The sequence below is a fragment of the Synchiropus splendidus genome, chromosome 12 (assembly GCF_027744825.2).
Source record: "Synchiropus splendidus isolate RoL2022-P1 chromosome 12, RoL_Sspl_1.0, whole genome shotgun sequence".
NCBI lineage: Eukaryota > Metazoa > Chordata > Actinopteri > Syngnathiformes > Callionymidae > Synchiropus > Synchiropus splendidus.
The window spans coordinates 2,314,874-2,340,145 of record NC_071345.1 but is presented as its reverse complement, the minus strand read 5'-3'; the positions used below and the strand labels follow the sequence as shown (position 1 = coordinate 2,340,145).

At 45.2% G+C, this 25,272-nt stretch overlaps 1 protein-coding gene across 5 annotated transcripts in view; it reads left to right on the top strand.

Moving 5' to 3' along the window:
* Positions 1 to 25,272, top strand: part of lama2 (laminin, alpha 2) — a 134,648-nt gene that overhangs the window by 31,410 nt on the left and 77,966 nt on the right. For all 5 annotated transcript variants that reach the window (XM_053881831.1, XM_053881832.1, XM_053881830.1 and 2 more), the window contains exons 2-13: positions 1,004 to 1,174; positions 1,263 to 1,375; positions 13,149 to 13,200; positions 14,865 to 15,055; positions 18,933 to 19,112; positions 19,255 to 19,344; positions 20,863 to 20,980; positions 21,042 to 21,220; positions 22,293 to 22,392; positions 22,519 to 22,576; positions 23,671 to 23,773; positions 23,911 to 24,051. In XM_053881831.1, coding sequence (XP_053737806.1) covers positions 1,004 to 1,174; positions 1,263 to 1,375; positions 13,149 to 13,200; positions 14,865 to 15,055; positions 18,933 to 19,112; positions 19,255 to 19,344; positions 20,863 to 20,980; positions 21,042 to 21,220; positions 22,293 to 22,392; positions 22,519 to 22,576; positions 23,671 to 23,773; positions 23,911 to 24,051 — 1,496 coding nt within the window. The remainder of the gene's footprint in view (positions 1 to 1,003; positions 1,175 to 1,262; positions 1,376 to 13,148; positions 13,201 to 14,864; positions 15,056 to 18,932; positions 19,113 to 19,254; positions 19,345 to 20,862; positions 20,981 to 21,041; positions 21,221 to 22,292; positions 22,393 to 22,518; positions 22,577 to 23,670; positions 23,774 to 23,910; positions 24,052 to 25,272) is intronic.

Below are 25,272 nucleotides of genomic sequence, written 5' to 3'. Positions count from 1 at the left end.
GGGTTATAGCTTACAAAAGGTATCCTGTCTGTGGTCCCTGCACTTCTGTGAGACCTGAAGACACGGTCAGTGACGGGACTGTGTGTGACTGAAATGATGTACTGTCAAGCTTGGCTATATTCTGATGCATGAAGGTTGTCGGTAAAAGTAACACATGATTTGTTTATGTTTTTAAGAGGCACGCAATGAAAACATGATTCATTTCTTTCAGAAGGTTTACACACCGGAGTAGATTTTTGGTTTTGCAGCGGAGCTTTAAAAACATGGCGAGCTGCTTCCTGTTTCCTTTCGCAGTTATTGCAGCCACCCAGGAGGTGTACACTGGGTGGTAAACAAAAGTCCATTTGCATTCTAAAACTTGACTAATGGCTTCTCCTGTATCTTAGAAAAACATACTTCCCGTACAATAAGCCCGCTCTGAGTTTGCATTCATCGGCCTGGGCAGTGAAAAATACCCGCCAACACTAGATGTGGGGGGAGAAAGTGCTTGTTCAACATGTTTGGAATTAATGTGCTTTTGATGTAGTGGCTGTAGCGAAACCTGAAACCTGGCCAAAAAAGTTCTTTCTCTGCAGCTCAGACTGCTTTTACTGAGTTCTGTTCATGGACTGATGCTTTAACTTGATTCTGATCTGGAAGCTACGACAATGAGACATCAGTTCAAGTAAAGTCGCGGTCGGTTCTTTTTGACCCTAGAGTTCAGTGAAAAGCGTCCGAGCTCATTTTGAAATACTGAAACTGTTTGCAGTCTGTCCAGGAAGTGTCTTCCATCTGATGCTGGTTAAAACCAGACTAGGATATGGACACTTCATGCATTAGAGATGATGGTGTTTCGAACCTAAAATATCTTGAAATGAAAATGTAGCTAAGCTGCAGACATGACAGTCGACTTGCGCTATACTCTCGTGACCTGCCGTGGTTGAGTGATATGCTTGAGGTCAGCTTGATCCTCTTGTTTAAAACGCTACACAGCGTTCTTAACCAGTCTCTGTGTTCTGCTCAGGGTTGTTCCCAGCGGTGTTGAACTTGGCGTCCATGGCCGACATCACCTCCAACGCCACGTGCGGCTCCACGCGTCCCGAGATGTACTGTAAACTGGTGGAACATGTGCCTGGTGAGCCAGTGAAAAACCCCCAGTGTCGCCTGTGCGACTTGAGAAGCGCAAAACCATCTGGTGAGACGCATCCTGCACAGTTAAGCTTCACAAACCTGTGACTGACGCTCGCACTCATTTCTCTGCTTTTTCTTTTTCTTCTGCCCAGAACGCCATCCCATCCAATACGCCATCGACGGGACCAACCGCTGGTGGCAAAGTCCGTCCATCAAGAATGGAATGCAGTATCACTACGTGACGATAACACTGGACTTGAAACAGGTGGGTGATTCTCTCGACGCTATGGAACCCAAAGTCGTTCTTTGAATAATTCTGTGAGCGAAAATCATGTCGGTCCCTTTTAAAGCAACGCCGTCGGTCGACAAACTTGGCCCTTCACCTCTCCATCACTTGGATTGTGAAAGATGGCTGCCCATCTTTGTCACTGAACCTCAGCGGGTGACTGAACCCCCCCGGCTTCTTTTTCCTGAAGGGTGGTTAAACAGATGAAACTGTCGCGGTGTTATTATCAAAGTGTCATAAGCACAGAGGAGTCAGAGCGAGGCTCGTCTCAGCTCATTAGGAGAGGGAGACGCAGAATGTCAGACATGCGAACTTTGTCAATTATTCATGAAAGATCTTGTTTTGACTCCCAGTGTAAGAGGAGGAAGCTGCCTCATAGCTCCGTGAACCCGCTGTGAAGGACGGAGATATGGCGGCGATGGTGACCATTCATTCAAGTCAGGTGAAAATGTAAATCCCATAAAGCCATCAACACGTACAAGGTCATGGGGAGACCAGTGCCGTGCACTGACTCAGACAGCTACCTGCAGAATTTGCTTCTCAGAGGGCCTCTCTCTGCTCTCTTTTTTATTTCTCAGTCATCTAATCTCACATGCTGGTAGAGTATCTTCGCATCATGGTTTAACGTTTGCATTCTGTTATGACGACGAAAACCCGCCACTCTTGGTGCGTTCCACTTGTCCTCAGAACTGGGAAATTCCCAGCTCCGGATGACGTCACCCAACCGGGGATTTCCCAGGCGGAAGGTGGGGGAATTATCGCGACCCCGAGTCTGCGATCCAAGATGGCCTCCCCGGACATAAACAGGACTCAAAATTTAGAGTGAATGAAATACAACCAACTAAACAAACACATTCTGCAAATTTGTATTTGCTTTGTTGATCTGTCATATTCTTCAAGAAGTCGCTTGGATCCAGACAACACACGCTTGATACTTGCCATCTTTGTTTCCGGCCTCAACAACTCCAACACCCTGAATTGGGCTCTGACGTTTTTCCCAGCTCGGACTTCCAACTGCACAGATAGCTGGAACGCAGCGTCTGTTCTAGTTTCAGGAATATAAATCAGGAAGCACTTAAAGCAGCTGAATTGAACCTTGTTGATGACACAAAACGGTGCAACGTGGCGCGTCATCAAGACGTCAGAGCTCCATGCAACATCTCACTAACTCCCGACTCACTGGACTGAGGCTCAACGTGTCACATATTTAGCTGAAGGAATCTAGATGCTAATAAGATTTCTTCTATATATATTAGGGGTGGGATTTGATATAAAAAAATCTCATTAATTACAGAATTTGTGATTTGTTAATCTCAGTTAATCGCAGTTATATAAGAATATTTACCACAAGAAGTGACATTACATTACTGAATGAAGTGATACATATATTTAGCCATACACACATTTAAACAACAAAAAATTGTTTATTTTGTATCATTTTGACAGTGAATCTCGATGGTGTCTATATTCCAGTTTTTATATCACCTTATTCAAACTGAAGCTCTTTTAATGTCTTGAAAATATTTGGATAAGAATTTCAAGTCCATTCAGAGCGGTGGAAACCCTGGAACATTGTGTATTGAAAACTATCCCTGAACAGATGCTTTTGTTTGCTTTTGTCCAGGGATGATTCCTCCATGTTTGTTGTTGTTGTTCTCATCCTTGTTGCGACGTGTCTTCATCAGTGCATCAGTGTGACCACCACTAATATATATATATATATATATATATATATATATATATATATATATATATATATATATATATACACTTAAAACTTTGATGAAAAACCATGGTTCTCTGATGCTCTTCATGAATAAGGTCTAAGAGTCGAATGATCGGTGGTGTCGTCATTTCAATATCCACATCGTCTAGTTTAGTGTAGTAGTTTAAAAGAGTTGTACATCAAGTAAATGAAAGTAATAAAACTCTTGTTACTCAAACTAGAGCCGTTCTCTTCTCATAAAGACAATGATGGGACTATTATTGTTCAGCAATTTTCTGAATCACGGCCTCTGTGTTTGTGCAACAGCGTGTTTGTACTCCATATTTTTTCCTGGAGGCTATTTAGCTTGATGTGGTTGCGCAGACCAGTCCATCTATTCATGCGCCCTGGCTCCCAGCCTGGAAGTGGAGCGTCTGATGCTGCTGCTTCCCGGCTCAGATCCATTGCTCCGTCTGCCGCAGCAGTGGCTGGCTGTGTCCTGTCTCCCTGCGCCCAGTGCTCATGTGGAGTGTTGAGAGCGCAGGCCTGAGTGCTGCCCTCCTCGCCAATTATTCTGCGTCGGAACCTTTAAATGGACACAGAGCGATGTGGAAACGCACTGCTGACAGCAGAATCAAAAAAAAAAAACCCTCCTCATTTTGCTCCATTTGTGTCAAGCTGCTTCTTTAAAAGCTTTTTAATTAATACTATTGGCAGCGGAAACCCACCGCGCTGCTTCCGACGGCTGTTGCTCATCTGCTTCTAATGAACACGTCCGTTATATAATGTCCATTTCAAGACAGATGGGAGTGGAATGACTGATCTGCGCCGCTAAACCGAGGCAATTCAGCCTCTTTCATGGAGGAAATGTTGATTTAGCAGGCGTCTCTTCTTCACATTACAGCCACCGTTATTGGTGAATCCCAAACGCGTTTGGTCATCAGCAGCTTTCTGTAGCGGCTTTGCTTTCTTTTGACCTCCTCGTACGGCGGGTTTGGGTTTTCTCCATCGCCGTTACCATAGCGACCAGGCTGGCCATGATGCTGCTGCTGTCCTCGCCGTCACTCGCCACTCTCATGCTTTGTCACTCCTGAAATTCCCCTCCAAATTAATATTGGCAGAACAGTAAGAGCAAAGTAGTAACGTGCCGATGAGGCTTCATGAAACAGCGTCCACTAGAGGGCAGCCTTGGTTTAAAATGAGGTGAGGTTTCATTGAAATGTTCCATTCCCAAGATTTTGGGGCAGATAGTGCCACCTAGTGGCTCTGAAAATGAGGACCCTGTTTCATGAAGCCTCATCAGCACAACACTAGAGCAAAGTCTGATGCATGGAAAAGCGCTACTGAGCTTTATCGACAGTATATTTTCAGAGAACTACCAGCTTGTTAAAAACAGTTTTTCACCTATCACCGATGTGACTGTACAGCACTAGTTCGTTGAAGCAGAGTGGTTTAAAAGTCAATGAAATATTGTCTAGGGAGAAGAATAAATGACTGCCCATGGCGTCGCGGCGGGAGGCAGGGCATGCGCTTCAATTGAAAGCCTGCTGCGTCAAACGCTAAAGTTTGAGGTGTGATGTTGGTCCAGTACGGATGCAAACCTCCACCCGTCCCAGACACCTGGAAATGTACTCGTGGTTTGTTTCAGCTCCCGCTCTACGGTTATGTGGCCGAGGAAATAAATCTCCTAAAAGTCTGCCAACACAGTGGCGTGCCGCACCAAGAAATGGTCACCGCGCGCCAGTCTATCTTTCTTCTTTGTAGAAAAAGTGCTCTAATGCAGTGATTTGCCTCAAAATGACCCGAACATTCCCAAACTATCGAATACATTCTGTGGAACATCAAAGCCAGGAAACGCCGCCTACACAGACACGTCCTTTATGCTTTGAATTTCACTTGAAATCAGATCAAACCGTCCCCAGATTGCAATATTTCTGGTGAAAACAGTGACAGATTAGAATATATGTTAGCTTCATTTTTGATGCTACTATGAGGCCACTGCTCAGCCTTTGAAGACTCAGAATGTTCAGCAGCCATTCAAACAAACCTGCTATTCCAGTCAGAGGACACACAACAAGACTGTCGGTCTGCCACGATACATGTGTGGTTGGATGTGGGAGCCAGACGAGTCGGTGACGGAGCAGGTGAGCCATGAGGACTGGACCTCACTGTGCTGTCACTCGTCCCTGAAAAGGCCACTGTTCCTCTGGTATAAAGGATATTTGGACCTGAGTGGATGCCAACAGGAAATGAAAATTAGAGTGTGCTTCAAAATCCACCCTTGGAACAGAAACACTTCTCATTTCAGCATGTTTAGACATGAAAGCTTTTCCGATGTTCCTCATCAGACGCAATCATCGAGTGACTTTCACTTCATAACATCAGTCGATCTGGCATTGATCAAAGTAAAGGCAGACCGACCTCACATCCTGATGCGTGGCCATTGACTGTGTGCGTGTGTGTGTGATCGGTTCAGTGGAAAACTATTTACCCTCAAGTGCATTTGAATTTCCCTTGTGAGCGAAGCCGCCTCCGTCACAAATGACAGGATGCTTCAGTGTGTGTGTGTGTGTGTGTGTGCGCTCATCGCTCATCTGTTCTTGAGAGAATGCAACATTTAAAGCATCAGGCATTTTATTTTGCTGAATATTTCCTGACTCCGTGATCGAGACAGAACATAACAAACACATTTTTCGGCTACTCTCCGTTGTTTTGCAAGGAAACAGTGGACAAGAAACATGTGTTGTGTGGCCCGATTAATAAAATGGAACGTAAAATGATGGTCAGGACGATGACTTCCCAAACTGGCCAGTGCTGTGGCAAAAGCTTCAATGAATCAAACCCGGAGTCAGCGCTTTAGTTTGTCGACATCGTCCCCACATGCCAACTGGTCTTGCCTGATCTCAGTATGATGCAGTATCGAGAGGTGAAATGTTGTTAGCGCAGCACAGCCACCACAGTGGCTCGCTGTCATGAGCAGCATCTATTCTTTTCAAAGAAGGTCCAGCCGGAGCCCCTCACTTTACTACACTCCAGCTGTTCCAGACAGGGAGGTCCACTCCCCCTGCATGTCGCAGTCATCACTGACATCCATCAAACCACCAGATCCTAGTCAAAATACCGAACCAAAGTTTAGGCCAGCAATAAAGTAGCCATTCATAAGGTTGTGTTGATGGACTTCCTCTGCAGCGAAACCTCTGATGGTTTTCAAATCCCTGGCTGGTTCCGGTTAACTTGCATCATTATGGAAATGTTGCAACCGCTCTCCGACTGTCCAGAGCGCTTGATGGACGTGGTCGGACCGTGCACCGGCTCGCTCCCCGGAGGGCGGGAGGAGAACTTGACATCCTGAAAGGAGCTGTCAGTCAACATGCTTTCAACACGCTGGTGCACTCTAATGTTGGAAGTGTAATTACATCCCTCGCTGCCCTTCTCACTGTAAATCCCAAGCCACTAAGATGGAACATTAGGACGCTTGTTAGACAGAAATAAAAGAAGAAAAGTGTGGGGGTTTCATGAAGGCAATAACATTTGTTCAAAGGAAAAAGCATCTGCTGCAGGAAGATCCAATTGTTTTGCCACGTTCATGACTATATGACCACTTGTTATTAGACCACGAGGTTGTGCTTCTTCCTCCTCCGACACTCTGTTGATGTTCTCTGGAGTTGAACAGAGACCAGTGGCAGTGTTTGCGATTGTGATTCATTCACTCCTGAAATGAAATGATAACATTGTCACAGAGCTGGCACTGTAGATCACTGGATCCATCTCAACTAGAACCGGTGAGAAGCCTTCTGGTCGCCACCTTATTTCAGTTGAACACGGATTTGCTGTCGACTTGGCTTCACCTCTCCTCCCTGGCCACCGGAGGACGCCGTCTTCTGAGTCCGACTGATGGTGGCGAAGACTGGAAAATCCAGGCCAGTTGTCGCAGGAGTGAGCTCTCATGGAAGCTCTGGGACCAAATTTGAGTCCACTAATTACAGACTGTTACGACAGTACTTGGTGTTTTTGGTAACTTTTGCTGAGGATCTCAGACATCCAGCATCATGACGTCAGTCTCAGGGAGGTGAGTGGACATCGCTCTTAGGCCATTTTAACAGCTTCAGCTCCTCCATACTTTCACCTAGAGACACTTTCAAAGCTTAAAATGAAGCCGGACTCCTCATCTGTACGGATGTCATCAACAAACCTTTATAGTTTTCAGTCAAATCTGCTTCAGATGGTTTGAGAAGAGCCAAAAAGCTCAGGTTTACAGTCTGTTCTTAATCCCCTGAGAGTGCAGAGGAGGAGAAAATTTCATTCCAACCTTTGTTTTTCGACGCTCGTGGTGAGAAAACGGTGCATCACAGGAAAACAATTTTCTCCAGTTTTATAGATGCACTCGTCCTCTCTCGCATGATGTGCTCAGAAAAACACACATTCAGAATTTGTCTGAGCCTCACTGAAGTGCAGCCAAACCCACAATCCCATCGACTCCCATACAAAGTCAGGAGCTGGATTTGTGGGGACCGTGAGTCGCAAATCCGTTACTGTATAGACATGGTGTATTCTTCTGTTTGCCGTGTGGCTGCGGGTCACTCTCCCACAGGCCTGCAGCGATGGACCAGGCCAGGGACGAGTCATGAACCGACAGCCAGGCGGCACATACGGTCCTCACCTAAAGCAACGCTCTACAGTGTGGCGGCTCAGTGAGTCGCCTCAGTTCGCTCCTGTTTCACAGCCGAAGGACACTTGTGGAGTTTAGTTTCAATAGTGCTCATCCGTCTGTCACTCCTGAGGAGTCAGGCGCCTGACGTGTCAGCGACACCTCGGTGGCAGACGTGGCTCAGCCGTCTGTTAAATTGCTCCTTGGTGTGATCCACCCGAGCTAAAGTACACGCTGCTTCAGCTCGAGGACGCTGATCATCCACTTGTGTAGCGACAAAGAAGGAACCCGTAATGGCTTCGTGTCATACAACCGACGCCTGACAAAGAAATCCTCTGCTCTAATGAGGTTTCCTTTTGTCCGTACGTGACAACGCAACCTGCCCACGCCGTTGTCTCAGAGCGAAGTCTGCGAGTGATACGTTGCTGAGGCTTTCATGCTCGGAAAGTGTCAGCATTCGTAAGAGGGAGAGGAGGGAACAGCTGAAGCAGCGTTGCTCCAATCTTTGACAGTGGTCCTGGCCGAAGCGAGAGCGTGGGAGAGATGGCAGCATCTGGTGTTTTGCAGACTTAAGCCCATTTAAAAGCTCGGGGCCAAATTAGAACTGGAATGATGCTGCAAGTGTATCGACTTCCTTTCTTGTGTTTGTCTTCTGGCCCCAAAGAGATTTTAACAGAAAGGATTTAATTAGACGGCTCGCTCGCCGGAACTGGGAACTCGCGTCTTTGTTTTGGCTAGCCACAGATCGTCAGCGCAAAAAATGTGAGCCGGGTGTGAAGCTCTTAAAAAAGGCTTCCAGCAGCCCAGACGTGTTTAATGCCACGGCTGAGGTTGGTGTGGAAGGACACTTTCAACCAGAGTGACGTGTTGGATGCCAAGACTCAAGAGTTTGTGTGAGGGGAGCAGACCCTGTTTTAGTACAGTGCAGCATCATATGTTGAAATGACAGAGGCAAGAGTGAAAACTGTACTGAATAATCCGTTTTATTGACCAGAAACATGACTGCACATTCTATACAACTGAAGAAAAGAAACCTCTGTTTCCACCTCGCGTCACCAACCCACAGGTCTGGAAAGGGCCGGTGTTCTTGCCATGCATTTTTTGTTTACACCTGAGACAGACACGGTGAAAGGCAGAAACATGACAGAAGCATATAGTCATAAACTCCTCAGCGGAAAACTATGCTTGAAATTTCAATCAGGATACGAGAAGTCCTTCTGCCCTACACTGGAGCATAGAGAGAAATATATTTAACAAAGACAGTAGAGACAGTAGAGTAGACCACATGTGGTGATGGGCTGATGAGGCTTCATGAAACTGTGTCTTCACTTTCATAGCCCACTAGAGGGCACTATCTGCTGTGAAATCTGTTTGATTTACACAACCATAGTGAAGAAATTTCACATCATTTTGAAATGTAGAGCACCACCTACTGGTGGGCTCTTAAAAGGAGGATACTGTTTCATGAAGCCTCATCAGCCCAACAGTACCCACCAGGAGTCCAAGACTGAAGCCCTCTTTACACGTCACTGGCTGCTTTTAGAATCAAAGAAATGATTCTTTCTTTGCCTTTCCTTTCGTTTATACGCAAACAGAGAAGTTACCTATGGGAACAGTGGAGGCGGTACGACTCACACTTGCATGTTCACCTTCACAAGTACAGCTGTTCTATAATAATAATATCCAATAATGGATAGAGATATTTTTCTGTAAACAAGAAAGAGGAAGTGACGCATCGCTGTTGTTGCTATTTTCAGGATTCTGATTTGCTGATGTACACAGAATTACATTTGAAAACGTAGTGGGTGAAGTGTCTGTTTGTAAAAACAAAATCCAGAGGCGGAGACTGAAATGAGATCAGATTTGTTGAAGAACACATTGCTTCCATACAAGGCTCAAAGGTGCAGGCAGAAAGCAGGAGAACCAAAATGAAGTCCATCAGAAAATTCAAATACATGGAACGTTTGTGTTCTGGCGTCTGCTGCTACAGCGTTTGGGTTGTTCTGAGGGCGATCGGAGGAAGTAGCTCCAGCTGTGCCTGGCTGCTTTAGGACCGGTGAGGTGACCAGACAGGAAGTGTCCACACAAAGTAAGAGCTAGGAAAATAGAATAATGCTGTTTGGTGCAAATGAGTGATGATGAGGACTTATTGGTGATGGCTATGAATTGAGTCTTGCAAAATAAAAAAAAATGTTTTGGATAGTAGGAGCGATGGCGGTACGGTAACGCAGGTTTTAAATCCAGAAGAGAGAGAAAGAGAGTTGAGGTTGTGGGTCCAGACTGTGGGTGCGAACCAAAGCGAGTGAGTGTGGCAGCCAGAAATCTGGTGCTTCACACCTGGCAGAACATGGCCCAGAGCTACTTTATTAGCCCCGGGAGCGTTAGCACGTTCTCATTGGACGTGTCAGCAAATTTTAACAAGTCTGAACACCAGCTCTGTTGTGATAACAGAGAACCTCCCTGCGCCTGTCTGTGTCCCTCTGAAGCCAAGAGTGTGTCCCTGTGTTGTGCGCCGCGTCCTGTGTCTGATTCGGGTTTGTGTATTCGTGTGATGTCATTGGAGCAGTAGCTGCAGTTGGAGTCCAATTCGTCGGGCCAGGCAGGGTTTCTGTGACATGTTTCCACGCGGATCACATGCCAACACCAGCTGTTCACTCAAACTGCTGTCACTGTTTGCACAAGTCACACTGAGACTAAGTGAATTCTTTACAGTCCATTTAATGCCTGGCTGCCCGGATACTGAGCTTAAATCGTCTGAAAGGGCTTTAAAAATTAACATTCTGAGGGCTCATTGGGCTCCTGCCAAAACCTGCTCTTGACAGGTATTCCCTTCCAACTTGGTGGGAGTAAAGCGAGCATTTGAAATTCCTCCGCTTGTTCAACTCGGAATCTCTTGACAGAGTTTCACTTTCCCCACTGCGAAGTTCCAGGCAGTTCGGAAGAGAGATGGCCCTTAACTTCAATATCAGTCTCGTGGCTCTGCTGGATGTTGAGGAAACCTTCCAGTCTTATGTGTCTGTTTATTGGCATCCACGTGTCACAGACGAGCATCCGTTTAGGAACTTAGAGTCCAAATTGAAGACGAGGCTGAGCTCATGCAGCGTAGTAACTGGTACTGGTTGCACTGAAAAATCATACGGCACAAGGGAGTAGTAGCCTGGTGATGGTGTTCATTTAGTCAGCATATTTTCAATTTAGTCTTCGTCTTGTGCCAAGTTAATTCTTAGTCTTAGTCACATTTAGTGATTCACATTTCATTGTTGTTAGTTATGCTTTAGCCAACTAAACGTCACAACAGTTTAGTCTAGTTTTAGTCAAATGAAACTCAATGTACAGTGGTATCTCAGTTCTCGACCACAATCCGTTCCAGATGGCCGTTTGAGAAGCGAATTGTTGGAAATCTGAATCGATTTTTCCCATGACAATGAATGGAAAAAGCAATAATGCGTTCCAAGCCTTAAAATAGTCTTTTGTAGGAGTGAATGTAGAGTGTCTGCTGCAGGTGGCTGTTCCTCTATGTGTGTGGCCGCTGCATGTGGGAGGGGTTGCCGAGTGAGTGAGGTCTCTCCAGAAGTGAAGAGGTGCCCGGTGCGTGTCCAGCTCTGAATGTGCGCTTCTGTGCAGTTTGGCTGTGACAAAGTCATAAACCAAGTCACGCTCTGTCCCAGACTGGCCTCATCCCTGTCCCAGCTCCAGCCCACAACAGGACATCAAACCCTGGAGTGAGCGCTCCAGCACCTCCTCTGTGACACTCTACCACGGTCCAGTGTGGAGACAGGATAGAATAGGAAGAAAAAACAGTCAGTAAATGGAGCTAACGGGACACGTCTGCATACAGAGGCTGCGTTATAGACAATAACAGAGCGCCTCGTGGGTCAGCTGATCGGTCTGCGCACGTCATGTTTTTTCCACCTTTTTTCAGAGTCTTTCTGGCTCTGGATATTCGTTCGAAATCTGAAGCAAAAAATCTCGAAATTTTTGTTTGAACTCCGATTTGTTCGAATTCCGGGACGTTCAACCGAGGTACCACTGTATTTTAGTCAAAACATTTAGTCATTTTTGACTAACAATCTGGAATAATAAGCTTCTTGAGTAAACTGAACGAATGAGTCCTCAATGCAACTTGGCTGTTCGTGTTTGGATTGTTGACTTGGTTGTTGGCTCAATGTGCTTTTACAAATGACACAGAAAGCTAGTTTTTATTCATGAGAACTCAATCTCACTGCCGCCTCCTGCTGTCTGTACGCGATCCGTCTCTTCATTTGTCGCACTGGATGCGCGACTTTAGTTCCGCAAGGAATAAAGGTCTGTTGTTATGATGTTTCTATTGTGATTTTGACTGTTGAATTCGTGAATAGCCTTGTTGTTATTTTATTTTATTTTTTGTCAGCACTTTATTCCAAAACACTTTCCCAGTTGGTGGGCTCCCCACTGACCATGGCATCAAGTTGATTCTCATTCTAACCTTCACCAGAACCAAACTGCAAGCCACTTATAATGACCCAGTTATTATGAAGTTTCAATCCTCAAATTGAGGCCTAAACTTGTGGGGTGAAATGTCCTGACCCGCAGGACTGTGTTTCCAAGAACTGGTCCCCACAAGTCCAGCTCAACCAGCCAGACACACAGACAGCGCAGTGCTCTCCCCGGTGTGAATACGTGCGACAGAGACTCTTTGTGTGGGATATGAATGACTCCTCTTGGGTTACACTTTCTCACATGCACACAAACTCACACACTTGCTCGCTGTTCTGATGGCTGCAATGTGACACGGATTCCCACATCAGGTAGAGCAGGAGGAGAGGAACGCGCCTGGATGAGATGCAAACCAGTGCAGGTGGTGGCGGGTTTTTTCCATGTTTGTCAAACCGTTCGAGCCTGGTCAGCTGACGCAGCTGAGGTCTGCACGGGTCACCACCACCGGAGGATGCAATGAAACCATTTCCCTCTGAAAATAAACTCTGTGTCGGAACATGGATGTTATTTTTTTGTTTGTTTCTTTCCACCGTTTTGACGTGCACTGTCTCTGCTGCGTCTCCGTGCCTCGGTCTTTACAAAGCGCCGTGGAAATACAATATAAATATAGTTAGGAATATGCAGCGGAGTTAAAGCTCTGACTGAGTTACCCCAAATTCATTCACTCAAGGAGAGCTACATGGGTGTCTACAGAAATGTTTTGAAGAGAAACTAGAAGAACCTTCCCGAGACACAAAATAAAACCTTGCTCATCGTTCTTTGTGAAGAGTTAGTTGTCAATATGTATTGATGTCAACTGTACTGCTGCAGGTGGGGATATCAAGTATGATCAGGTATTCTTCTGGGAACACTGAAAACACTGTTTGTTGCAACTGATGTTAGATGTTGATCTGCCTTTTTACCTCTCTCTGTTTTTCACTCAGGTTTTCCAGATCGCTTACGTGATCATTAAAGCAGCCAACTCTCCTCGACCTGGTGAGCGCCGCAAACTGAGCCCTGTGTTTCGTGCTTTCCTTTTACAACAAATGGAGGGTTGTTTTAGCAGTCAGCGCAGTTTAGGTAGTCATTCTGCGATATGTGTAAAACACTCTGAGTCTGTAGAATTCTTTTCCATTTTCCCTCAATGGAACAGGGCCTCCTTTTTTAACACTATTTTTATTTTTTCAGGAAAGAAAAGGGAGGTTATTCTCAACGTATACCTGATCATTTGTTCACATTGTCCGATCATACAATTGATGCATGATAGATGATGGCAGAGCGGTGTGATGGAGTGTTGTGTGTGGTTCACTTGAAGCTTGTGTTCTTAAGTCATGGGGAAAGTTTGACCTGAAGTTTATCAACAGTCGTGAAGTTCCAGACATTTAATGTCTCTGACGTCCACACACACATCTTCAGTGAGCTTAGTCCTGTTCATCAGCATCCATCATTTCCTTCTTGTCTTTGAATATCATGAGGTTAGATTTTCATATCACTATTATTATGACTTTATTTTGTCTTAATACCTTCTTTAACAGTGCTATGTGTGGCTGCATATGTTCACTGTTACTGTCTTTAATGTCTTTAATGTTTGCTGCTGTGACAATCCAATCTGAATCTAATCTGTATTATATTGCTCTCCAGGGTTTTCACCTCTGAGAGTTGACTGTACTATCTACACACAGTTGGGGAACAAGTGTTTCTCAGTAAATTGGTTGCTTTATTTCATCCAGAGTTCAGTTGTGTTTGGTTGTGATGAGCCTGAGGTTTTGGCCCCAGGTAGTGACCAGAAGAACACGGGACTGTTGTGGAGTACAGCTGCAAACAAAGTGCTTTTACACCATAAATATTGCCAGAAATATTCACAAGTAAAGAAGAAAAAGTATCTCAATAGACGAACACCCGACTGGATATTGTGCAATTGGACAGATCAGTTACTCAAATGGATGGTGCAATCATCAAAAATGTGGAAGTCAATATATGTGAAGATCAGAGAGAGAGTGGAAAACAACTGTGTATAAAACTGTCTGTTTTTTATTTTTTATACATAGTGTGAAACAGAGACTCTAGGGGGTGCCGTCAGAAAGTTGGGAGGGGTTGTTGATGGAAACGCAAGGCATTACTTGTATTTTGCTGACAAACTGTCAATAAAAAAAACGGATACAAAAAACAGCGAAGTAAAGAGGACTATCTTTGAAACTCCTGTGAAAGTGGTTCAGGCTCATGTGCCGACGAAGCGTGGTGCTTCCAAATTCCTTCCAAGGTCAAGCAAAGTCAAAAACATCCCTGATCTTTCTTTAAAGTTAATGGAGCCTTCAGTGACCCTCCTGTGAAAGGCGCCATTAAACTTGGCTCCGGAGTCTAATCTCGCTCCCACTCAAACACGGCGCGAGTGCTTGAAGATAAGTGCTGGAATGATGCTAATGTCTTCTAATTGGAAGTTATTTGCATGCCATTAAAGGCCAGAGGCGGTCGACCGTACCGCGGTCATGTTGCCTTTTTGGTGCCGAGTAATTGTCCTGACTCGAAAAGTTCTGGATTTCCTTGTTGCGACATGACAAACATTGGGATTTAGGTGCAGTTCAAATCAAACGGCGGTGATCGGAACTGTCCCGTCGGAGGGTTTCACTTTCTTTCTCTGCTCTGTGGCCGTCCTCTGGCAGGTAACTGGATCTTGGAGCGTTCGATTGATGGGGCCACTTTTGAGCCGTGGCAGTTCTACGCCATCACGGACACGGAATGCCTGACCCGCTTCAACATGGTTCCGAAGGTCGGCCATCCATCCTACTCCAGAGATGACGAAGTCATCTGCACGTCCATGTACTCCAAGGTCCACCCCCTGGAGAACGGAGAGGTAAAACTCACTGACAAAGGAGGCGGTAACCTTGGCTCAGAGAGTGCCACAGCAGCTGTTGAATTGGTTGGGAGCTTCTTTGTCTCTCTTGTCAGCTTAAAAAGAGTCTCCAGTCCAATGTTTTCCTTCGATCTCCACCAGCAGTGATGTCAGCTCCTTTTGTGTTCAATGTTCAAGGGAAATTACAAACTGGTAACACAGACTTCACAAAAGCGGCAGATACATTTGCTCCAAGAAAAGAAAAGGCGACAGAAAAAGTGGAAATGGGATGTGGAAAAAGCGGCACAAAATCCTCCAAACTCAAGTGTGTGAGTCCTGTAAACTGCAAACTTGCGCTGCCATAACGTCCTGAAGTGGCCTGCTGATGCAGCCTCACTGCTGAGCCAGAGCCAGATCCTAAAGTGGAGTCGCGCTACTTTCAAGTGCTGCTATTTTATTCAGGACTTTTCCCGGATGGTGAAGACATCACCACTCTGTTTACCACTCCGCTGCTTTGATCAGCTGAGCACGTGAACGAGCCCGGCACCGGCAGCGTGGCGGATAACTGACGCTAATGAAGAGGAATAGAAAAGAGACGCACAAACTCATCTGCTTCTGTGTGTTTCTAAATGTGTGTTTGCATTGTCAAGAGAACATGTCAAGAGCTGCGAGCCACCGAGGCGATTGATCGCTCCCTCGCAGGCTGATCACAGTGGAACAGAGATGAGTCGCCGGTGATGCGTCTCAGCATCACACGCTCACACACACTGACCGTCTCTAGTCTGGCTTCCAAGTGTGCAGTCTGCACCCAGCACGCGCACGGATCAGCGCACGGACACTCGCTCTGTGAGTCTGCACTTGCCAAACGCCGCCTTTGGCTGCATTCGTGAGACAGTCTGTCAGCTGGTGGCAGACTTCAGGCTCCTTGTCATGCGGCACTTGGTCCATCAGTAGTGCGTGTGAAGCACCAAGACGCTTCACCTTCAGGTCAGGTTTGGCGATGCTGACGCTCTTCATGAGTTGGAACTGAAGTGTTGTTGGTCCAGGTACTTGCCTCAGTCAGGCTTTGTGATAGAGGAAGAGATGACTGCAGACTATAAACTGACACGATCTAAACACTGCTGTTGGAGAATCAGAATGGTCAGTGGGGATCCCACCAACTAGGAATGTGCTCCGGAATAAAGTGCTGTCAGTGAAATGAAATCAAATAAAACAACAAAGGCTGATCATGAATTCAACAGTCTGACGGCCTGTTGACGGCCGAGGGGAAGAATTTTATTTTTTATCTCGGGACCCACCTTTCCCAGAACAAAGGGGCCCATTCAGTAGATCTGTTTCATTGCTCTAGATTTCATTTGTGATCAACAACCATATTTAATCTACTTACAGGTAAAAAAACAAACCTTGTGAAATGACATGAAACCATGTGATCATCGCAAAGATATTTGTCATAGAAAGGTCCAACCAGCAGCAGACGCAGTTGCAAGTCATATTCATCAAATTTACCGAAGAAAAAAAAGAAAAAAATACACTGCTAACTGTTGAGAATTTTTTAATAACTGAATACAACCATGTCTAAATAGAAAACAATAAAATAGTTTATTTTATTTAAACTCCAAAGAAGATATAAGTAAAGTGTAAATGAAAGTATTGCCATAAAATGTTCTAAATAATTTTCAGAACTGTGGAACAAGTGCTTTCAACAGCAGTTTTTGTACTGTTGGGGGCGCCATCACTTTCTTTGTCATTGTTTTTGTCATGATCCTGCTTTTATTTTGTTGTTTGAGTCCTGGTTTTGTTTACCTCCTGTTCTTCCTGTTTCTTTGGCACACGGCTGGAGCCAATCTACCTCTGATCACCCTGATGAGAAAAACACCTGGGCTCCAGCAACATGTGCCCCATCGTCTCTTCCAGTTCCTGCGTTTCTCCCAGTGTTTCCCTTTCCCGGTCATTGCTCCTCTCGTTCCTGAGATTTGGACTCTTCTTGTTCCCCGTGGTAACTCCTGGTTCACCTTGTTTCGGTCTCGTTCTGTGCGCTAGCTCATTTAACTCCTCGTCCTCTTGACTCTCCTTGTTTCGGTCTCGTTCTGTGCGCTAGCTCATTTAACTCCTCGTCCTCTTGACTCTCCTTGTTTCGGTCTCGTTCTGTGCGCTAGCTCATTTAACTCCTCGTCCTCTTGACTCTCCTTGTTTCGGCCTCGTTCTGTGCGCTAGCTCATTTAACTCCTCGTCCTCTTGACTCTCCTTGTTTCGGTCTCGTTCTGTGCGCTAGCTCATTTAACTCCTCGTCCTCTTGACTCTCCTTGTTTCGGCCTCGTTCTGTGCGCTAGCTCATTTAACTCCTCGTCCTCTTGACTCTCCTTGTTTCGGTCTCGTTCTGTGTGCTAGCTCATTTAACTCCTCGTCCTCTTGACTCTCCTTGTTTCGGTCTCGTTCTGTGCGCTAGCTCATTTAACTCCTCGTCCTCTTGACTCTCCTTGTTTCGGTCTCGTTCTGTGCGCTAGCTCATTTAACTCCTCGTCCTCTTGACTCTCCTTGTTTCGGTCTCGTTCTGTGCGCTAGCTCATTTAACTCCTCGTCCTCTTGACTCTCCTTGTTTTGGCCTTGTTCTGTGCGCTAGCTCATTTAACTCCTCGTCCTCTTGACTCTCCTTGTTTCGGTCTCGTTCTGTGCGCTAGCTCATTTAACTCCTCGTCCTCTTGACTCTCCTTGTTTCGGTCTCGTTCTGTGCGCTAGCTCATTTAACTCCTCGTCCTCTTGACTCTCCTTGTTTCGGTCTCGTTCTGTGCGCTAGCTCATTTAACTCCTCGTCCTCTTGACTCTCCTTGTTTCGGTCTCGCTCTGTGCCCGAGCTTATTTAACTCCTCGTCCTCTTGACTCTCCTTGTTTCGGTCTCGTTCTGTGCGCGAGCTTATTTTGGATTTTTCTTTGTTAAACCCTGGTGCTTGAGTTAGTGTTTTGTTTCTCCCAGTTTCCATGCGTTTCCTGTTCTCTTTTGTAGTTTATTCTCGGTTCGTTGTACATTCAGCTTTTGCTTAGTTTCTCCCGGTTCGGTGACGCTTTCTGTTGTGTTTTTGTTTGTTTAATTATTAAACATTATTTCTAACTCGCTCCTGCCTAACTGTAACCTTCACCACTAGCACTTGGGTCCAGCTCCACGTCCTCAACACGTGGCTTTTGCTCCCTCGTTCCCCTGACTCGTGACAGTTTTCTTCTCAAGAACTTCTCCGTAGTTGGTAACTATCACAGATTTTCAGCTGTCAAGTCGGTTCAGAGACTTCACTACTGCCACCATACGTGGCTCATGTATCAAAACTGAGCGTCTCATGGTCCAAAGGTGTAAAAGAACAAATCTGTTAGCAGCCCTCTAGGGGGCGCCCTGGCCTTATGATTAAGAATCACTGGTTTAAACAACGATGTGGCTAATGCAGTGTTTTTCAACCTTTCATTCATTGAAAAAGCCCTGAAGCTCACCGCCAACAGCACCTCGGCCAAAGCTCCATTGTGCTTCGTCAAAAGTCCTGCAGAAAATCCCGTTTCATTTGTGAACAATTGTAGCTTCTGACACTGATATTTTGGCATGTTATACGCAGAAACAATCATATCGTCGCTCGACAAATATTCCCAAGGCTCACCTGCAGTACGTAGTTGGGTTTTTATATAGTTTTAAGTGTAATAGTGTTTGAGGGTTTGGTCAGGTGAGCGATGTGTCAGTCAGTGGTTTGCGATGGTGAGGTAAAGGAAGACACAGCAGGTCAAAAGGCGAGTTTTTTTTCCCCTCATTTTGGAGATGGAACTCCTTGTTTCCTGCTTTAAACCTGCTGGAGATGTGTGGAATATTGTTTGAGCTGGTCGATTGTTGGCTGAGTCTTTCTTCTCTCTGCTTCCATGTTTGCAGATCCACACCTCCCTGATCAATGGCCGACCCAGCGCCGACGACCCCTCCCCGACCCTGTTGAACTTCACCTCGGCCCGCTACATCAGATTGGTGTTCCAGCGAATCAGGACTCTCAACGCAGACCTCATGACTCTGACTCTCAGCGACCCCAAAGAAATCGATACCATTGTGACCAGACGGGTGAGGCTGCCGACTCTTCTCTTGCTCCTGTTTTGGCTTTTCTCCTGCAGCCGTGATTTGTAGCAACCTCCTGCATCCATCTCACAGAGCCGCTCCATGATGCTCATGCTGACTGTCCCCAACACTCTCTCTCTCCCTGCAGTACTACTACTCCATTAAGGACATCTCAGTCGGAGGAATGTGTATCTGTTACGGTCACGCCAAAGCCTGTCCCCTCAACGCTGTCACAAAGGTAAAAAGCCGACTCCACTTACGCCTCCACCGAGGTAATGAACTCCACGCAGTTAAACAGGAGGCAAAAGCACCTTCTGGCGCCTGCTTTTCATCTGCCGCTTGATATCAAGCTTTGCATGTTTGTGTGCGTCTGCTTGTCTGCGGGGGACACAGGTGACACGGTTGAAGTGGGGTCTCTAATGTCACTTCAAACGGCCGGGTGTTTGATTCCACACACCTGATCTCCCTCTGTACGCACACACACACACACGGAGACACCCCGAGGCCAACCACCAACTTCAGCTTGAATGTGAAAGTTTCACATGTGATCTTGTGGTGATGATGTCACCAGGCACAAGTGGTGTCACCTGTGTCCCGAGAGATCCACTTCCTGTCTTCCACTGTCGACTGAAGCATCCAGAGGAATGTAATTCTCTGGGGATTTGACGCACATCACAGACTCGCTCATCCCTAACTAGACCTGCCGCACGTTGACGCCGACTACATCGACTCGACTGCGGTGGTGACTGACAGTCTACGGAAACTGTTGGCAGTTTATTACACGGTAATAACAGCTGTCCAAGATTATTTATGGTGTCCAAATAGACATGGCAGATGGACCATAGGAGGGGACAAGAAACACTGGCGTGACGCACTGGTAGATGAACGAAAGAGAAGTGAATAATGGCAGCCCATGAGAGTAGACAGAAATATCTGAAGGAGACAAGAGACTGAAGAAAAGAGACGGTCTGGTGGCTGGAAGGATGGACACTCCCGGTACTGACAGGGAATGTGGCAGCGCTGGCGTTCACGCTGGACAACCGAGTCCAGGAGAAAAAGTCATGTCATGCTGGGAAGGTTTCAGCCTGTCGTGGTGAAGAAAGAGCTGAGCCAAAAGGCAGAGCTCTCCACTCACCGGTCACCTCCAGTCTTTGGTCTGTGACCTAAAAAGAAGATGGAGAGCATCCAAATGAGATTCCCGCTCTGGGAGGGAATGAGAGAAGCCAGTTGAAGTTGGTCTCACCTCCTTAGACGCCTCCCCTGGTGAGGTGTTCCCGGCGAGTTTTACCGCCTCCAGGAGTGCTGTGGAAGGCTTCCATGAAGAAGGCTCCGCCTCCTTCCTTTGGCTGCTTCCTCGTCCCATCTGCAAAGCATTAAACAGCAGATAGATCTTATCTCCAGTCTGGCTCCTTGGATTATTTGGATACTGAAGACAAAGCTGCCTCGATGGAGGGGGACGCATTCTTGGTCCCACGGTGTAAAAATATGGGTTTAGATGATGTATCCGATTCAGGGGGTCCCACTCTGGCCCAGGGTTTGTGGGTTTGACTCCAACACCGTGAGGGAGATAAGAAAATTAGTGTATTCCACTAACTTATATCCATTTAAGCCTTAATCCAACCCAGGCTGTATAATGTCCACAGGTCTGGACAAGTAAGCGTAAAGCTGCTTGACTCAGATCTGAACCTCTCCCTTCTTTTCTCAGGTGTATGGATTTGTCATCTGTCTCTTGACTGATCAACTCTTGTGATTGTAGAAGTTTAGCTGCGAGTGTGAGCACAACACGTGCGGGGAGAGCTGCGACCGCTGTTGCCCGGGTTACAACCAGCAGCCCTGGATGGCTGGGACCTTCCTCACGCGCCACATCTGTGAAAGTAAGAAGGAAAGATTGCGGTCGAAACATGCTCCTGAACTGTGTCTTTGTCTCTCTGTAAGAGTGTAACTGCCACGGCAAGGCGGACCAATGCTACTTCAATCAGACGGTGGCCGATCTGTCACTCAGCCTGGACGTCCAGGGCAAACGCCGAGGGGGCGGGGTCTGCGTCGGCTGCCGGGACGACACCGATGGTGTCAACTGTCAGAGCTGCATCGCTGGGTACTTCAGGCCGGAAGAAGTATGACCTCAAATACGTTTCCATATTACATCTTTGCTTCTGTTATGTTTTCTGATCATCATTTAAAGGTTTTATATGTCAAAGGTTCAAGGTTTTAATATATAAAAATGCAATTTTCCATTTTTAAATAAAAATGTTCTATGGTAATAATGTAAAGGTTTTATACGTAAAGGTTATGTATGTAAAAAGTGAATGTTCCTGACAGATTTTGAAGTTGAAAATATTTACTTAAACTACGGTCATTCCAGATTTTTCATATAGTAAAATATTCACTTCAAAATTTTGAAATAAATTAATATATATATATATGTTTTATGATCATAATTTAAGGGTTTTATAAGTGAATGATCCTGACAGATTTTGAAATATTTTCTTCAACTATGGTCAGTCCAGTTTTTCTTTATGGTAAAATACATTCATGACAAATTTTTTAATACATGAATATATATGTTTTATGATCATAATGTAAAGGTTTTATAAGTGAATGATCCTGACAGATTTTGAAATATTTACTTCAACTATGGTCATTCCAGTTTTTTTTTTTTAATTTATGGTAAAATACATTCATGATAACATTTTTAATACATGAATATATATGTTTTATGATCATAATTTAAGGGTTTTATAAGTGAATGATCCTGACAGATTTTGAAATATTTTCTTCAACTATGGTCAGTCCAGTTTTTATTTATGGTAAAATACATTCATGATAAATTTTTAATAAATGAATATATATGTTTTTTGATCATAATGTAAGGGTTTTATAAGTGAATGATCCTGACATATTTTGAAATATTTACTTCAACGATGGTCATTCCAGTTTTTTTTATTTATGGTAAAATACATTCATGACAACATTTTTAATACATGAATATATATGTTTTATGATCATAATTTAAGGGTTTTATAAGTGAATGATCCTGACAGATTTTGAATAGTTTTTCAATCCAGAAAAATGCATTCATTTTTAACAAAATGAAAAATGTGTATTGACATAACAGAATCATTGTTTAGTTTTCCACACACGTGAAATGCTGACGTGCATCTGCTTGGTTTCCACCACTGTGCCTAGGTGAGTGCGGAGGACGAGCGGCCCTGCCGCCCCTGCTCCTGTGATGCTCATGGATCCATCAGCTCTTCGTGTGTTCCGGACTCCAGCCAGGCCACGCCCAGTAAGCTACTTCAGTCTCCTCCAGTCGCACCAGAAAATGAAAATCACCTGTTTTATAGTTTTGTTGATTTAACACACGTGTGTGTGTGTGTGTGCGTGTGTGTGTGCGCGCGTGTGTGACTGGCAGCTCAGCCAGCAGGGTCGTGCCACTGTAAGGAAGGTTTTGGGGGTCCGCGCTGTGACAGGTGAGGACACACACACACACGCGCACCACACACACCAACAGAAGCTGAGGCCATGTGACAGGTGAAGTCAACCTTTCAGCTGGTGTCTGTTCCCATTAGTCTTCAGGAGGAAGTTGACATTAAAACCGTTAACAATGTTTGTTATCGCTTCTTTACACGGAGGTCATCATGGAACACTTCATACTTAATAGTCCCCACGCTGCTTTGATGTTGAAATGAAAGAAATAAGCCATGTAAATCTGCAGTTTTTCCCCTCTGAATTAGTAGCATTCGTTGTTTATTTTTTGTTTTTCATTACATTACATTAGACTGCCTTTATTCTTCCCACAGGGAGGAATTTGGGTTGTTATGCAGGATATGTCATTTTTGTCTGAATGAAATAATGAATGACTCAGACAGATTTGTCACAATTATGCTTCATTTTTATTCATTACTTGTCAAACTTCATCTCTTTCTCTTAAAAAAATGCTCTGGCATTGACTTTTACCATTCATTTTTTTATTTTCATAATAAAATAAATCTAAGCAACAGATAGTATAAAAGTGACTTTTTCTTAATGTAAAAAATATTTAGAAAATATAATACTTTGTTTGTTCCTTGTGGGGGAATCAGTTCCACTCAAATGTAATGATTGAATATTAAAACACTTTTAGAATTAAATGCAGAAAAGGTACATAATATTTTTAAGGTATTTTTTTCCCCTCTCAATAAGCATTAGCAAACGGTACAATATGTCCTTGTCTTAACAGAAAACAGAACATATTTCATGAGCGTAGATCTCTGAAAGATGTTTTAGATTTTTTAAATGGAAGGTACTCTGATAAAATATAGCACTTGACACCAGTGAAATGTTCAATAACCATTTCAAATGAGGCCGACGTCACCGTCCACTTTCTAAATGAGCCCCCTTCAAATGAGGCCACTTTTCCCGAGGAGCTCGCCGGTTATTAGTTATGATTTCCTCCGAGAGGCGTCACCTGCTCAGCAGTTTGCCGCCGGCGCTGACTCCGACGCGCCGACCCCCCCGACCCTGCCACGTGCTCTCCGTCCTCATCCCCTTTATTGTCCGTAATATTAGAGCCATTTGTCTCCAGGTGTGCCGTGGGCTACATGGGCTACCCGTCCTGCCAGCGCTGCAACTGCAGCGTGGAAGGAAGCACCAACGCCGACCCGTGTGTGACTCCCTGCCTCTGCAAGGTCCGAGCACTGTAATACACTGATAATGACACCAGCTGGCTCGATGGCAAAGCTTTCTGCCGCGCCATCATGAGCAACAACGCGCCTTGAGAGGACCGTAACGCTCCGAAGCTGACCTGTTCCTTTCTCCTCCGCAGGAGAATGTGGAAGGGGAGAACTGCGACCGCTGTAAACTGGGATTCTACAACCTCCAAAGTGAAAACCGGCTGGGCTGTGAGAAGTGCTCCTGCATGGGGGTTTCCACCCACTGCACCGCCTCCACGTGGACCTACCACAATGTAAGGCCTCCTTTATGTCAGTCAAGGTTGGCGAGGAGCATTGCCAGTCGACACGGAGTGTGTGAAAGAAACAGGACAAAGGAGGCGCACGGCAGACGTTTCTTGTTTATAACATGGGGGGTCAAAGTTTCCTCTGGTTAGAAGCGGAATCCAGTCCTGGTGATGTGAGGACTGCCTGTCCAAGAAACCAAGCATTGTCCAGTCTTTCACCCGCTCGCTTCTGTAGCTTCTTAGCTTGACACACGCTGCACAGAAAACTCTTCCTTCTGAAATTCAATTTGGAAATGAGGTCATTTGGTGAAGGAAGCGGAGGAAAATGGTGAAATAGAAAGGAAACTTGTGAGGCAAAGTTCAGCCAGAGATTTGAAACACTTGCTACTGGCACGACTCCTAATCATATGCACCGTTGTCCATATTTGGCGTGTGTTTGGAGAGCAGGGGGGTCAGGACTGTGAAGAGGCCAGAGAAGAAGAGAAGTCAAGAGAGGAAAACAGTTTTTGAATGACAGGCGGAGTCAGAGAGGGGGGAGGACGATGAGGGGAGACGTTGACAGGATGACAGCCCTGATTTAGACACTGATAGTGTGTGTGTGTGTGTGTGTATAAAAGCCAAGGTCAGGTTAATTGGACGGACAGATGTGTGTTAGGCTGTCTCTCACATGACATACACACCCATGTTTGTATCGCTCACCTTGTGAGGACCGCTCATGGCCATCACCCTCTCCCCAGACTCTGATCCTAAACCTAACCATCCAAAACACATGGCTCACCTCAACCACAACCAAACTGTCATAATGACCCAGTTATTTTGAAGTTTTCACCTTACACTTTACCTACAAAAATGTCCTCATAAGGTCCCCACAAGGTGGTGCTTTGTCAAGAATTAGTTTATTTTTATTATTTTTATAATAAAATAAATGGAAGCAGCAGTAGCATAAAAAATGTGACATTTTTCTTAATGTAAAATAATGTCGTTTGTTCCTTGTGGGGGAATCAGTTCCACTCAAATTTAATGATAAAATATTAATCTTTTCAATGCAAAAAGTATAAAACTTCTGGAATGAAATGCAGGAAATGTACATCATATTTTATGTACATGTCGTGTACAAAAGGTGCTTTGTCAAGAATTGGTTCCCTTTTTTACAATTTATTTTTATTATTTTCATCATAGAATAAATGGAAGCAGCAGCAGTAGTATAAAAAAATGACATTTTTCTTAATG